Raw genomic sequence first — 17,005 nt, 5'->3', positions numbered from 1 at the left:
TAAAACTGCAGAAATTAATTTAATAACAATCAGCTTAATTATTAGACGATAATTAATATTTACCAGTTTTGAAAGATTTCTTGATGTTATTGAATCATTGGTAAAAAGTGCCTATGAAAATATAATATATACCTATTTTTTATACATTTTTAAGTTCACAATATGGTAACAAAGATTGACAATATTATGTCGTATCATAACAGTTAATATAATTTCAATTATTTTGAGCGAATTATCTTATAAAGTTCATTAATACATTTATTTTTTTATATTTTAAGATCCCCTTCAGTGAACTAATAATCAGATGCAGTTTGCTTTATAAACATTTCATATAAAAATATTGCTAAGTAACTGTAACGACCAATTGGAGACGGAGGAAGGAGCAAAAGGAACTAGACCATCAATAGACAAAGCTGTGCATTTCACTCTTAAAGACTAAAATGGCTTGGTGATTAGCGTGGCTAAAGTATGGATCCGAGGGTTCATGGATCATGATCCGTTGCCGCAAAAACTGCGTTCCCCACTTTTGGAGCCATGGTTGCGAGTGACGGTCATTTTTCAGTCAGACAGTAATAGCCCAAAGGGTATGGTGGATGCTGTTGAGTAGCTTCCTTGCCTCTACCACCTCAAAATAATGAACGGTTATAGCGGTTATGACAATATAGCCCTTGTTTAGCTTTGTGCTAAAAGTTGAAAAAAGAAATTGCTCTTAAATTTGTATAAATATATACTTTAATATAAGATTCCCAGGTGATCAGGTATTTGTATGCGACACAGAAGAAGGCTTACAACATCTGGTTAAAAGTTTGAAAGCAACAGTTACTAAATCCGTGATGAATGTCAACATAACAAAGATAAAAGTTACAAAGTTCTCAAGACAGCGAAGAAATATGAAGATTGTAATCGATGGTCAGCAACTGGAAGAAGTTGAAAGATTCAGATACTTTGGCAGCATACTAACATCAGATGGAAAACGCTCAGAAGAAATTATAGCTAGAACAGCAAAGGCCAAAAAAGCCTTAATAAAAGGAAAGAAGTACTAACAAATCGACTATCAAAGAAAGTGAGAAAAAGACTTGTAAACACACTAGTGTGGAGTGGAGCCCTTTATGCTGCTGCAAACGTGGACATTAAGGACTGACAATGTAAAGCGCTTGGAGAGGTTGAGATGTAGATGTGGAGAACAATGAAAAGGGTCAGTTGAACAGAAAAAAAACAAAAAAACAATGAAGAGGTGCTCGCAATGGTTGAGGTGAGGAGAAACTTAGTAGAAGTCATCAGAAAGAGACAGAAGATATGGCTGGGTAACGTATTTCGCGATGAAACTTTGCTGAAGCCTACTTTAGAAGAACACATGAAAGGAAAACCACCGAGAGTCAGAAGAAGAAAGATACTGATGGATGACATCAGGAGCAATGATAGTTATACACAACTCAAGGAAAGAGCGTTGTGAAGGAAGAGCTGAGCTGTAGGCCTATCCAAGGACAGAACATTGATTAAATACTTTAGTATATTCGAGAAGAAGTTCTTTAAAATAATATTTTATAACATATTTTAACGGCTAGACGGAAAATTACCTCTTCATAATTCTTTCAGGGGATAATAGAATGGAGTTATGTCTACCCCACACACTGTTAATATACAAAGTACGCCAATTTCTTCTTTTTATTACTAGAGGGCAGCATTGCGCCTCAAAATAATCCGTATGTGGGCTGGGATTGTCTCCAGACTAGGCGTGTTTATTCGAGGCCAAGGTAGGAGGAGTAGTAACATTTCTAGAAGAGTGAAAAAATAGCCTAAATTTCTTCTTTTGAGCCTGTATGTTGCTTAATTATTTATTTCTAAATATATTAAGTATCGCTAAAAACAAGGCGGGCCATAAGTAGAGGAGAATAATTCACTACTATGACACAGTTAAACATTCTAAAGAAGAGCAGCTTGGAACGCCGCTTTCCAGTACTACAGTAGATATATTATATGTGGCTCTCTCCTCTTTATCAGCTGAGCGCTGTGACGTTGGGTTTGAGTCAGCAAAGCGTTCGTCCAGTCACCTTACATGTGTTTGCGTGTGAAGATCGTGACAATGTCGAAACCCGGGTTTTAATCGTTAAGGTCTCACATAAAGAAGTGCTTATAGTATAAGAACAATATTACGCAGACATAAGGTTTTATATCGCATAACAGAAAGCTCCATTCCATTAAAATACTGTGATTATTGCAATCGAAAAAATGGCGCTCACTCAGCATACTGTCAACTGTAGTCTAGATGATATCGATTTAAATAGTCTGAAGGTAAGTCAGATGTATAATTCTGAGTAGATGTATACGGATTTAGAAAAAACAAGTTTTACCATAATTTAATAAAAATGGACCTTAAAAACTTAAGAAATGAACTAGATTGTGGAATATTTATTTCAATGTCAAAACTGTATGGTCATTTACTGAAGATAAAGGAATATTATGAAATAAACGTAATAGTTGATTGTGAATTGAATAGAATATTGAACTTGAAAGTTGAAATTAATCAAACACGAAAGAGTTTGTGATTTGTTAGACAAGAGTTTGAAGTATTCTGTTGAAGGTTTGTGGTCGTAGTGAATCCAACAAACTAGATCTTAAGTTGAAACTAATATATACATATATTGGTACAATGCATTAATTTTAAGAAAATGAACTAGAACTGTTTTAAAGTACTTTGTTTATTTTAGTCCAATTATTTTAAAAATGCATTAAATTATAAAAGTAAGTATAATTAAATATAATTTATTTTCACTGGGAACTATTCTTATTTAAAAAATTATATTTTAAATGTTAAAAGATTTTCAAGTGGTTGGGACAGACTACTTATGCAAAGACATTTTAAATTTTTAATTATGTTAGCAGTGGAGACTCAAATATTACAAAGTGTAAACAATTCAAACATTTATTCAATTTCTTATTTAGTTAAAAATATAAACTACCAAAAGTATTGTTAACAGTGAGGATAGGGAACTAATAAGATAATGTATCCTAATCTTTTGTTATCTTTCAAAATTTGTATTGCATACTGGAAGGATTTAGTTAGAAAAAACTACATTTACACTCCAGATAATTATAAGAGAACTTTTATTTTAACCAATGTTTTACCGCAAAAGGCCCTTTTTTTCTAACTTTATTATCAAAATATATTCTAACCTTTATAAGTAAGAAATTTATATTAAATTAACTATATTCATTACTAAGTTGATTTTTAGTTTTGATCTAAGTAGTTAGCTTGCTCTGATCAGAAATAAGTATTAATACTCTTATCATTGTGATGTAATTTGTTTGTTTTTAGTTTTTTGTTTCTTGTAGAGTGAATGATGATTTTTTGAAGAGTTCAGGATAAAATTTTTGTGATGATAAATTTTATCCATACTTGTTAAGAAGAAAAATTTGTTCATTAGAGAATTGATTTAATGGCCTAGATGAAAAACCCTTCATCTTAACAAGTACTGCTGTTTTAAGATGTTAATATATGATATTTATGAAATGGACATAAACTAGATCTTGAAACATTTGAATGATTTTTAGACAAATCTCCCACAATACACGAAGAGAGAAAAATACTGAGAATAAATAAAGGCTTTTCACATACCTTTTTTTTCTTCTATAATATGATTTACAATGTAGACCAGGGTTTAAGAAATACAAAACTTGTAATTACGTAAAATTTAGAATTGGTACACAGCATGAATACTTGAAGGTGAAAATTTTGAAAAAAGCTTGCTTGAGATTATAATTTACTTTGAAATAAAAATTTCAAATTGCATAAAAGAAATATTGTCCCAAGGTCACTTGGGCTATTTTCACCCATATTATAAAAACTACTGTCTTATGATTCTTTTCTGTGGTTGAAAGTAGCTAGAAAATAGATTTAGCAAAACAGTTATTTACTTTTAGATTCTATGGTTCCCCTTTGATAGAATGTACTTAAGAATTACCTGTGTAAGGACTTTATATAAGGTAATTTGAAAACTCTTATAACTATCATGCCACATTCAGACAATAGAACAAAAGTTTTTTTTAGCTTGGCATTTAGTCATCAGTTGTGAAAACAAGACTTTTCTTTTAGAGTGACAACAGATTATACCTTTTGAAAAACATTATCTATGATAATGAAACATCACTTGTGATGCATGACTTCTCATGTTTTAAACTGCCTTGCACGAATAATTAATCTCAATCTGAAATGTCTTAATTGGTATAGCAGTCTTTTTTTTTTACTTCAATATAGTATTGTTCACCATATCTTAGCAAAATGTTCAGTTTTCAAAAAGTATTCTACTAACTTTTAAGTAAGTAGAGCCTAATTGTAAAGGTTCGCTGCACATTGAGTAGGAACATATGTGTAATTTCATAAAGAAACAAACATCACATTGTATCAGGATCATTTAATTGTAGCCCAGATAAGAAATCTTTAATTCAAAATACAGTATTTGTGTGCTTCGAATATTATGAACTTTTATACAATATGATAATATAAGGTTTAAGTTATTAATTTATAAGTTTTTGAATGGCCTTGGCTGAGACTCGTCTATAAATTGTTTATTACCTATATCTTGGATCATTATATGTACCGACTTAATATTGAGTAATAGGTGGGTAAATAAATGCAGTTTTTTATATCTTGTGTTTGGAATACTAAGGAAAAATCAACATATGTTAGTATTTTGGAAAGTAATGTTCTAAACTATTAATGACTACTTTGTTCCTTCCATTAAGTAAAATTAATTGGTGTATACTTAAGCATATGTACAGACTCCTTTATCTTGTAGATGTTGTAGCAGCAACTGCTCAAGGTTTATTTTAGATTTATGTATTTTCTTCAATATGAATATTATGATCACAACTATTTTCAAATATAAGCTTGCTTAGTCCAGCAATAATCATATATAATTTTAATTCAATGTAGTTCTTGATAATAAAAGTTCCCTTAGCAGTAGTAATGTACATTTCAAGATAAATGTTGTTCTTGATAATTCAAGTGCTTTCAGTAATATATCAAGAGTTATGTACCTGCTACATGTAACTTATAATAGTCTAAAGTTTTCTCAGTAACAAGGAATAGCTATACATAATTCAGCATAGTTCTTGGTAATATAAGGTTTTTTAAGTAAGAATTACAGATAGAAAATTCAAGACACATGGCTTTATGTTAATATGAGGTTAAACAAATTACTTGAGTCTTTATTTTTTTTTATATTTTTGATTTGTATTACCTTTTTGTAGTTATTTTTTTCCCTAAAACCCATAAAAATTTTTAAAGAATTCCTTTTCCTACTCAGAATTAGTGTTCTTTCATTTTTGTTTCACATTTGTGTTCTTTGGTAAAATAGTTTTCATACTTGAACTGCATATTTTATTCATGAACCTTTATGTAATTATCTGTAGATATAAACAAAAATGTTACTTTTGCAAGGGTTTTAAAAAATTCTGCCAGGCATGAAATATTAAAAAATGTTTTTTGATAAGCATTGAATATGATAATTTAAAAAGTACTTTAAGAGAGTTAGTTCAATAAATATTTTTACTTGAGTTACAGTACTGCACAACTTACATGTAATTTCATTTTGTATGTTAATTATCATTTAGCCTACATGATAATTTTTTAGACAAAAGTGATATTTATATGAGCATTATATGTCAATGAATAAAAACATTCACAAGCAGCAGTTTATTTACTTTTTGAGTAAAATAAATAATATTTAATTATTTCAAAATCCAAATGATATAAATTACCAATTTTTATTTAAACTATGATGTCATACAATTTGTACGGAAAGTACTGCATAGTTTTATAAAGCCTTTCTAAGAGCATTTTTGTAGTGAAGCCTCATACACCAAATGTTTGTGCAATAATAAAAATTGACAGGTATAACTGATATTTAAATCCCATCACTGATATGATTCTTTTTTGGGGAGAACAACATATTACATTTCCAACAACCAAAAATTGACATTGTATGTAATACTTCTTCCATTGAATCTTAGTAGTATTTTAAAAATGATTTATATTTGAAAGTAAACGTTATCTAATCTATATAAAAGCCTGAGTGTGTGCCACATCACGCTTGTTTTTTGTTTTTTTCTCTCTCTCTCTATCTCAAAATAGGAGGAGTCATAAGAGCCAAAATGCATTTATCCAGATAGAATAGTTTGATTACTGTCAGCCCATTACGATTTTAGTGACAGGGTGTCGTGGAATCTTATAAGTGTAGTGAGTGTTGGTATAATAAGCCTAAAGTAAAGACGTAGTATAGGATCACCTAGCCTAGAGCCAAGTGTATAAAAGTTTTCATAAAAATTATATCGATTCAATTTTAAACTTAAATCGTTTTTGAATTAAGCTATTTTCTGTTATATCGCCAACGTTTTTAATTAAAAACAAATCTCTTTAATCAGTGGAGACTCTAAATTGATAATTGCACAAATATATTTTCAATTTTTGTTGTCTATACATCTCTTTTTATACTTTCAGTACCTAGACTAATAACAATATTAGGTTTACTTTTGTTGCTAATCGACATGACATAAAAGCCATTGTTGGAATATAGTGTTTTCTATATATATTAGAAATTGTTAATCTAACTGGTTTATACCAATAATTATTCTATGAATACGCCACGAATTCATTTCATGAATGGTCTTAAATTTGATTGGCTCACAAAGGAATTTACTAAAGGTGTGGCAATACAGCGATACCATTGTATCGATACATCGTCCGATACGATTTATGTATCTTCACGAAATCTGGCAAGCTTTCAGTAAACATTACAAGTCTTTTTGCACAGAAAAATCAGTATTTTTGCTAAAAATTAGTGATTCAATAAAGGAAGATGAGTATTGAGTACTACATGTTGTCTCATTTCTTTTATCCAAAAACACTACATGCAAAGTAACATAACAAATGAACAATTACAAAATAGATAAACAGGTATTAATTTTTATTTTACTTCTCTTGCCAGCTGCCATTTAGTTGATCAAACCTGAGAATTTGAAAAAGCACCGTAAAATGTGAAGTACTGAAATAAGATAATGTTAGTATTATACACAATAAACTACAGACAAGACTGTGAAACTTTGTAACAAATCGTTGGTAAAATTTCTGTTTCTAGATACGTATCGTATCGCAGCATCAATATCCAGATACGAATCGTATCGACTACTATCATGAGATATTCACCCCTGGAATTTACCGACGTTTGACTGACTCGACTGCATTTTTTGCCTCTGTGTTGGTCAAGCTTGATTTTGCAATATTTATTTATTTCAGTTGTTATGAAATGTGAGGTTAGGGTATATTATGGGGTGGGAGTGGTAGTACTGCTACGCCATTTTTGGCGTACTATACGCTAGTGGAATATAAAAAGGGAAGTTTATCATTCACTCTATACAGAAACATTATGATGTGCGTCAATAATCTCTGAATAGTCATCATCTTATACGTATTTATTGATTTATTTGCAGGATCCTGCTGGGATATTTGAACTCATTGAAGTAGTAGGGAATGGCACGTACGGTCAGGTGTACAAGGTGAGTGACCTCATCATCCTTGTCTGGTGTTGTTTCATGATGCTGACTCATTCATTTGGAACGTTTTTCGGGTAAATTAACATGTGTGAACTTCTTCGAGTCATAAAACACTCCCAAGATTTTAAGTTAAAACTTCCTGCCTACGTTAAATGTATAAGCATTCTAAGATCTAATATCGCAATATCAAATGACTCACTGCTTAAACAGAAAGAAGTGGTTTTAGAGCGAGGGATTTGTTTACCTTGGTGTTTCTCTCGTCTGTGAATTTTGTGCAGTTAAGCTGTGCTGCTTTGGAACATTTATTTGGCAGTTTATTTTTTCTTCCCAAATTAACATGGTTTTGAATAACATTTGATTCCTTTAATTAGTTATAATTTATAGTTTAATTTTTTTAAGACATAATATTGCCGGTTCCCAAAAAAATTGAAGACATTTCAAATTTCTTATATTCACGTTCCAGGAAACTTTTTTATTTTGTTGAAGATTTGTTTAACTACAATGCGATGATTTACGACGAATATAGTTGAGCTTAATTTTTGTACTGTGAATAACAGTTCTAGTATTTTTTTTACGAAGTGCTTATAGAAATGTTCTGTGTGACAAATTTTTGTTCAATTGTACATAATTGCATGATGAGAAAAAACTTCATTTTTATAACAAAGTTGAAAGCAAACAACAACATATTTTACAAATCAAGCTAAAGCAGACAAAACTGTAATATTATCTACTAGATATAATGTTAATGATTCTTTCACGAAATACCATGTTTGCAAAATTTGAATCAAAAAGCAATTTCTGTAAGTAATCAAACTAAAAGGTGCGCCCCCCAGTGGTACAGCGGCATGTCTACGGACTTACAACGCTAGAAACAGGGTTTCGATACCCGTGGTGGGCAGAGCACAGATAGTCCATTGTGTAGTTTTGTGCATAAAATTCAAACAAACTAAAAGGTGCAAAATGTTTTCGAAAATAACCCAAAGCTTTTAATATGATATACTTCATGTTAATATTAATAGTTGTTTTCTTGCGAAAGATGAAGTTTGTAAAATATGAAGTAGATGATTTTAACATAAAGTTTATGGAGGAATTTAACCAAAGTAATTGTTTCTGGAATTGAAAAATAACGGACTTTCTAATTTCAAATCAGTTGGTAATGTTGACATCAACCGTACAGCAAAATGTTTATTTTACAAAAACCTTTGCCCCCTAATGAAAGCAGTTTTACCTATCGAAAGGACTAGGGCTTTATGAATTTTCTTTCATGTATCATACAAACAATAAAATTGGGTCTTTGTTAGAGAATTCAGAGAACCGCTGCTTGTTCAGTTTGCACGTTTTCTTTAACAATTCACGTTTTTCACTATATTCGGGTTAGTCACAAACGTGAACACAACCGACACAGTTAATCAAACAAAACTACCCGATACATTTTTTTTTTTCTTTGGCAAGACTCAGTTTTACTTATAAGGCCATCAAGAATATAAGCAGGTACATCTCTTATGATGTTGTGCAGGATCATGCCATATTACTTGTAATATTTTATTATAAAAATATTCTTCACTATTCATTGTACGTATGTAATACAAGTTTGGCCGATAGGTGTATTTTTTAGACATTATATTAAATTGACATAACACTAGAAACGCTAACCTAATTGAGATCTTTGGCAAAATTTTAAGAAGAAAATGTTTTTCTGTAAAAAAATTATAATAGGTTAAGAGTCCATAGTAGTGTTTGTATAATCCATGAAAGATTATAAGGTTTACGAATTTTTGCATTAAGACTCAAACTTTGTTGTTGTGCAGTGTTAGCGCACAACTCAACGAGTTTTACTCTGTTGCTCTTTGAGTTTGAGACCTTAAATCCATAAGTAAGTTACTGGGACTATGAGAATAGGCATAGTTACGATTGTGGTTGTACTGGAATATAATATTAGGTTTTAATCAATACATTGAAAATTGGGACTTCAACTTTTTTATTGGGATTTAGGAACTTATAAATGTGACCTTATTAAAATTTGGTTAGATTGTGTATTTCTCCAATAAATTGTAAATTTTTTCTCGAATTTGTGGGTCCACGTGCCTATAGCATAGTTGAAAGCTTCATTCTTAAGAACACTTAGGAATAGTGCGGGTTGTGTGCTTCTAGGATCGTTCAAAATTTTAAATGTAGTGAACGTGCATTTCTAGAAATTATAAAACATAAAATGATGTAGAATCAAATGTACTATTTCTATAACTAATCGTGAAAGTACTTTAAGTTTAACCGTAAGATGGCTTAGATTAAGCACAAAGAAGTTAACAGAATGAACATTTGAAGTTGCAAAATGTATGGTAAATAACTACCATAAAAGTGTATGAATTTAGTAAAATAGGTTTAACTTGTTATTGCATTAACGAACATCGCCCTGATAAAATTACTTTAAATAATGAACTCTATTCTGTCGAAAAAACATGTAAAATATTAGTTTGTGTTTTTTCGGCTCACTGTTTGAGTTACGTACTCAAGCACAGCTATATGATTGTATAAAAGGACACCATATTTATTGCGGAACCAAAACGCTTCAATTAAGTTGAAAGTCAACTTTTGATTTCTAAAACTAAAATACCTTGAGTTATAAGATACTTTTAGCGATAACTAACATTGATGATGTCTGCATTCTCGAAAACAGAAGATGCTAGAAACTCCATATCATATAACTAAACTTAAAGAAATTTATTAATCGATAGTTGTATTGATATAGACACGTAAACTGCTAACGTTTCGGACAACACATCATGGAATGTAACCGGCTGAATTCACTTGCAGAGTTGCCGTCTCGCTTTGTTGAACTTGCTCCCTCTGGAATTGTGTACCGGTAAGATTACCTCAACGTGAACATTCAGACAAGCGTCATGCTTTAAATATGAAACGTTATTAATCACGATGCTAATGGTAGGATACTTTTGTTTTACCAAATTTAACAAAAGACAACGAGTATGGACATCTGACCATTGTAACGCCCTTTTACACGTACACAAATATATTTCTAATTGGATCTTGACCATATCATGCTTATTATCTATAGGTTTCCTGATATTTGAATATGAATATTTAACTTTTTACTTCACAAGCATCTTTATCAAGTACTTTCATAACCATTGTTCATGATACCTCGTAAACTATGAATAGTGACTGTATGTCAGCCAAAAGTGAAATACTGGTACACACACACACACACACACAACCACACACACACACACACACACATATATATATATATATATATATATATATGTATACACACACACACAAACTGTATATATATCCCACAAAAAAAATCTGTGTCTGTGTTTTGTCCGTTATCTAACTACTACCAGGTCGCTGGGTCAGTCTGAACCAAACTCTTTATGGGGTGATAGTTTGGAACAAGAGGGCATGTTATTGGGGGGCTTGCAACACCCTTCACCCACCATTATTGCTGTTATTGAGCATTTATTATTTTTGACATAAGTTAACTTTAACTACATTCGCAGATGGCGCCATGTCCTTACACACACACACAAACTGTATTAATTTCCTGTACTCAACACACACACAGTGTGAGGGAGGTCACACAAACGTATTGTATATCTCGGAGAGTGCGCTAGCACAGCACTCTCTACAGAGGGAAATGCAATGAAAAAATGGACCCCACTATTGCAATAATACATAAACTCAGCTGAAGTTTCTACTCCAACAACCACTATAAGGTTGATATGAAGAGCTGTTTCTGGAGTTATACCCATTTCTTACTTTGGCCCGTGACCTTTCAACTTCGACCCGTAAAACACTCCTGCGGTCATGACCGTCAATTAATTAATCACGTAGAACACTGTGAAAAGACCATTAAGAGCTGGGTGTTTAAAGCGAGTAACAGAAAGCACCCCTACCACCACTACATTTTTTTGCTACCTCTTCCTAAAAAGTTACCCTCACCATTGCACAGTGTTTTAAGTACGTACATATTGAGTTATTAGAGCCTCTGCAAAACTTTTGGTGAGGTAATAATGAATACTGTAATGTTATGTTATAAATAAAATGTCTGAAAGGTAGGCACCTTAGCTTGTATGGAATAAAACTGATTATTTTGTCTAATAATCACACTAAATCTTTATAAGCAAAGTTGAAAATTAGTAATTAAAATATGAATTTAAAGGAAAGATTAGGAAAAAGTATGTGGATTATAATAGAAATTCACAGATCTGTTAGCGAGATCTAACAACAAAAATTATTTCGTTTTACCATTACAATATATATATATATATATTGCTGTTTTCCTGCAATGTGAAAAATACAAAACATGAAAGTGACCAACTGACTTTTTAGAGGGGAATAGATTTTTATTTTGTTTGCAGTTTAGAATACAAGTGAAAGATTTGCTTACACGTTTACACCATGAATTACCTAAAAGGTTTTAAATTAGGCGATGGAACATTATACGTATTCACGAGTATACATAAGCCTTAAATTATAATATTAGAAAAGTCATTTTGTGATTGCAATACATTCTTTCGAATGCAGATTTGAATAAGTAACTTATTATTGAAGTTAGTTTAAGACAGCGCTTATAAAAGAAAAAACTGAAATGGATCAAAGGTAAACCGAATGGGACTGGATTGCATTGAAAATGAACCAAATTAGAATAATCAAGCTCGAAACGAATTAATCTAAAAAGTCTTGGATCCAAATAGACGTACCAAATCGGACAACTAAGCGGAAATATAGCGAAACCAATCAATAACACTGAAACGAATACAAAAACTAAAGAGTTAGGCAGCGAGTATGTAAATCAACTTAATCGAATTGAAGTAAAAGCCATGTTAGATTGGACAGAAAAGGACCAAATACAACTGAAAAGGCCTGAAAAGTACACGAACCGAGTTAATTAAAAATGGACTGAAATCATTAAAATAAGAATTAAAAAAAACGGAAATAAAATCCAATGGTTTACTCGCAATTTTGTAGTGTAAGTTATTCCATTCATTTTAATTTGAAACAAGTACATGGGCTTTCGAAATCGGTGTACAATACGTGCTAAGTCCCAGTTTGTTTGTTTTTGATTCTTTTTTTTTTTACATATTATTGGTTTCCTTTACATTGGAGGAAAATATGTTTAAAAATTACTTGAGCGCTTAAGAAATGGCCTTGACATTATTAAGAGTGAACGGCCGGTTCTAAACTACCTTGAAGTTTCAGGTTTGGGACCAGTCCGGATTCATTGTAGAAAGAAACCTCGCTGGTATGATTAGTCATTGTTTATGTATTAATTTTCTCATAAAAAGGTGTTTAAACGATAGTCATACATATTTTATGTTTAAATATCGGTTAAGCAGACAAATATTCTCAAATGAAACTTAATCAGTATTATCAGTCAATTCCCTTCGTAAAACTTGGGCAGGAACTTAAAGAGCATAGATTGCTATTGTGTGAACGCCTTTCCTAAGCTGACGAAGCATGATTATAATTAATTCTATTTGTCATAAGTCCTTAGTTTTAAGTCTATTGTAGGTTTACCTCTACTTATTCAGTTCTTTAGAACTTTTTCAAGAAGAAGAAGAGTGTATAATAGCATTTCAACTACACTATAATCATGCTTCACCAACTGAGAAAAGGCGTGTACACCACAACAGTTGTTCTTGTAACATATGGTTTATATAAATAGTATTCCGACTACTACTATCTTTGTTGGGTCCCAGCTGGTTTGATGAGCTCTGTAATCAGCGAAACTCGTCATTGGCAATGGATATGGCGGACATAGTGTTGTTGAAATACTATTATATTCTGTTTTTCTTTGTGAAATAAGCCCTAAGGGACTGAAGAAGGGATGTAGTGTTAACAATATATATATATATATAATAGGCTTAATATGAATACCTTATTACAAATTAAGTATTGATCGACCTTCATTTCTAAATGGAATAGAAACTGTAAAATTCGAAAGTGTAAAGGAAAAGAGGAAACACAGGCGTTCATTGTACACGCATGCGACAATTTCGCGCAAGTTCACTCAGATTTATGTAGGAATTTCATGGACAGTTAAATTGTAATCGCGCATTCATGAAGACGGATGTTCTTGCCAATGAAATTAATATTATGGTTTTAAATAAATTAGTTGATAAACATTCATATTGTTATACAAAAAATCCGGGATTAGCACTAAACCTTATTATTTAAATTAATCGTTTTAATTTTGGAAATAAATTGTCAGGAACACCCCCCCCCCCCAATCTAAAAAAATATTAGAGAAATCTCACATTATAGTAGTAATTATACGCATTTACTGTGTGTGCTGTAAAACCAACGAAGAAACCAATAGCAGGTGATATATTATTGTGCTTTCACTTTAGAAAAGTCCAAGAGCTTTCAGGTTCGAACATCCATAAGAATTTCTTCCCCTCAAATTAAATTTCGAATGGTGTTGCTGGTTATTGCTGAGTTAAGTAAAAGAATATATATATATAATACTTGGTAGCTTGGGCTTTCAACACCACTAGCAACTTACATTGACATAATATGGCAGAACGCCAAGGTCGGTGCGTCGAATCACGTTTTGCTTCATCATTTTCGGAATCAATGCTTGCGAGACCAAGTTAGTCCACTACCTTTGTCAGCATTATCGGTTTTACTTGAGCAAAACTTAACTGGCGCCCTAGGCAGAAATTCAAATTAAAACTGGACCCCCACCCTCTCTCGAGAATTTGGCGCCCTAGACAACCTCCTATGTTGCCTATTATTAACTTTCGGTTTTGTTACTTAGATTTCGAACGAGATTAATTAAACTCTCTTTTTTTGGCATTAGTCTTTTTACCTTGATAAAGAATAAGTTTGAAAGGTATCCAGAGAGTGAGTTGTATACTCGTTTTTGTCTGCCTCTAATGTATATGCACGAGTAAACGGCTCATAAAAGTAGTTACAAATAACTATAATAAACTTGAAAATGGAACAGTCTTTTTGACTACACTTTTAGCTATTTCAGAAACCAGCAGAAAGCTGTGGTATTCTTAAATGAAATACATAACCTAAAAATGAAACTGAATATGGAATGCCAGTTGTAATTATAATTCAGTTGTAAGTTGTTAAAAATAACATATTTTACGATGCACAATAGTAGCTTCACTAAGTTAGTATGTAAGTCAGGAAAAGCTACTAATAGTGAAATTATGATTAATCTATGTCAGCTAAGTGTACAACGCTTCTATCACAGTTAACAAGATATAGGAGGTTAAAGTACGTAGGCTGTATCTTTGTGTCACATATTGCTATATGTCATATAATATTAATATGATGTTTTTGGTGTGTTTTTTTATGTGTGTAAATGTATGGGTATAGTGTTGATGAAACGAATTCCCTTTATTTTGCATACGATTCTAGTCGCTGTTACCAGTTAAAAGTTTGAACAAATTGATATTAACCTCCCAGGACAGTGATGTTAAATGTAGAGTTATTGCATATGTGAAGTAACTATATAGTTAATTACTTTGTTTAATTAGTTGTTCAATCTAACCTCTTCCTTAAGGCGAAAACTGTGTACGTGTTGTTAAAGCAGCTTTCCAGTTAATCCGTTTATGTTCTAGTTGTTGAAATCAAAAGATGAAGAGTAAGAAAATAACTCATTTCCATAATTCGGCCAACTTGTCTTTCAGCAAATACAATGATTACTTATAGCTAGTCATTTCAACCTACAAGTTGGAGTTATATATTAATTTCGAACTCGAGTTGTCATTTTTAACAGCATTTTGTAAGGCAGACTACAACAAAGCTTTGCGCACTAGTTGTGCTTCTTGGTGATTAATTAATTAATTAATCAAATTTATATACTTTTTACCGAATTATTAAGGTTTTCTCGATACTGTTAAACATTCATCTTCCAGAACTCATTCTAGAAAATCTCGTTATAAACAAGGCACATTACTTGGATTTAAATATAAGCATGTTATTAATCGTTCAAGTTCAAAATTTTTAATAAAACAGTTTTAGTTTTAGAACTGTAAAATTTTCATTTATTAATACCAATATTCCAAATTATTTGTGTTACAATGTTTATTCCTTACAACTTTTAAGACAAAAAATTCAACTTTACAAGATGTCTTGGACAGAGCTCATCGTATACTCATTTTCATTATTCACAACCGAGGTTTCTCCAATATTCTTTGAATACAAGATTTATTCAATTTTGTCGTAAATACGAGTAACACTTCTTGTTAACGCGTGTAGGAAAAATCATTCCATAGTAAACCATAATGTTTTCAAAACTATCACGACTACGCCTTAATTTCAGTTAATTATTTTTATTGCTTTCTATTTTATTTGTTTTTAAAGAAATAGTGAGCATGAATAGTCTTACCTTTCGGTATATAGTTATTGTAAGCTGTATACGAATCCGTCTACAGTACCTGACATCAGTAGTTTCGTTGCAGTATTAAAAACTTCAGTTGCATTCTATTTTTGATACTTTCTTGATTAAGTCTTCTTATTAATGTTGTGTTTTTGAATCTTATTATACAATATATATATATATTGTTACGACAGCGGAAGTCACGCGACGCCGGAAGCATGCGCGCTGGAGTTTCTAGAAGGATCATGACTGTTTCTGGTAACTCTAGTCTTTTCTAGTCGCCCTCTATTTTAGTATATAGCCCGACAAATAAAACGGAGATATAATTGCAGATAGACAGATAATTGAGTCAAGCGAGCGTTAGTGATCATAAGTAAGATGCGTGAATCGTTGTGAATTATAGCGTGTGTTTAAGTTAAAATGACTGTGGAAATTAAGTTTATTCCAAAGTTGTACTGAGAAAGAATAAACTAGTTTTATTTAAGAAAGGACTTGTATCGCTGAAGTTCCCCGGGAAGAATTTATACCGGAAATTAACAAACGAGCAGATACGTAACAATATATATATAACAAAATGATTAATATTAAACTTCTGATCAGAGCAAGCTATGTATTTAGAGCTAAATTAAAAATCATGGTCAGCGTGAAGAAACACCAGCTTATAAAAAGAGTCTAGCTATATAAAGTAGATCACGAGCCAAGTTAGCAGAAAAAGTCAAGGCAATCTTATAATTTACTGTTACTTTTATTATATATTGTGTGACTGATATCTCCACTTTATGGGGCTGAGCTCATATTTGTTATAAGTTGGCATTTTTGTTGTTTATATTAACAATGTTTTAGATATAGATATGTTTTCCACACATACACAGTACTGCCTGAACTGTGCGTTAAATTTCACTGGTTTTGGCTGTTGTCTTTCATACCCTAGATTAGCCAATGATAGAATACATTGCTTTGTTTTTAATTTTTGGCGAGCGAATGCTCCTTCTTAAAACATGAATAAATAGTTTTAATATAAGTGGTATAATCGTCCCTGGTTTATTTTGTTTGGAAATGTTGTGGATGTTTGTAGTGTAATGTAGATACGGTATT

The 17,005-nt window shown here is 31.5% G+C and overlaps 1 protein-coding gene across 2 annotated transcripts in view; it reads left to right on the top strand.

Annotated features, from left to right (window-relative positions):
- Positions 1 to 1,757: 1,757 nt before the first annotated feature.
- Positions 1,758 to 17,005, top strand: part of LOC106460111 (serine/threonine-protein kinase mig-15-like) — a 104,864-nt gene continuing 89,616 nt past the window's right edge. For both annotated transcript variants that reach the window (XM_022386751.1, XM_013919795.2), the window contains exons 1-2: positions 1,758 to 2,292; positions 7,489 to 7,554. In XM_022386751.1, coding sequence (XP_022242459.1) covers positions 2,230 to 2,292; positions 7,489 to 7,554 — 129 coding nt within the window. In that variant the 5' untranslated portion in view covers positions 1,758 to 2,229. The remainder of the gene's footprint in view (positions 2,293 to 7,488; positions 7,555 to 17,005) is intronic.

Source organism: Limulus polyphemus, unplaced genomic scaffold, assembly GCF_000517525.1.
Source record: "Limulus polyphemus unplaced genomic scaffold, Limulus_polyphemus-2.1.2 Scaffold711, whole genome shotgun sequence".
NCBI lineage: Eukaryota > Metazoa > Arthropoda > Merostomata > Xiphosura > Limulidae > Limulus > Limulus polyphemus.
This window is presented reverse-complemented; position numbering and strand designations above follow the sequence as displayed.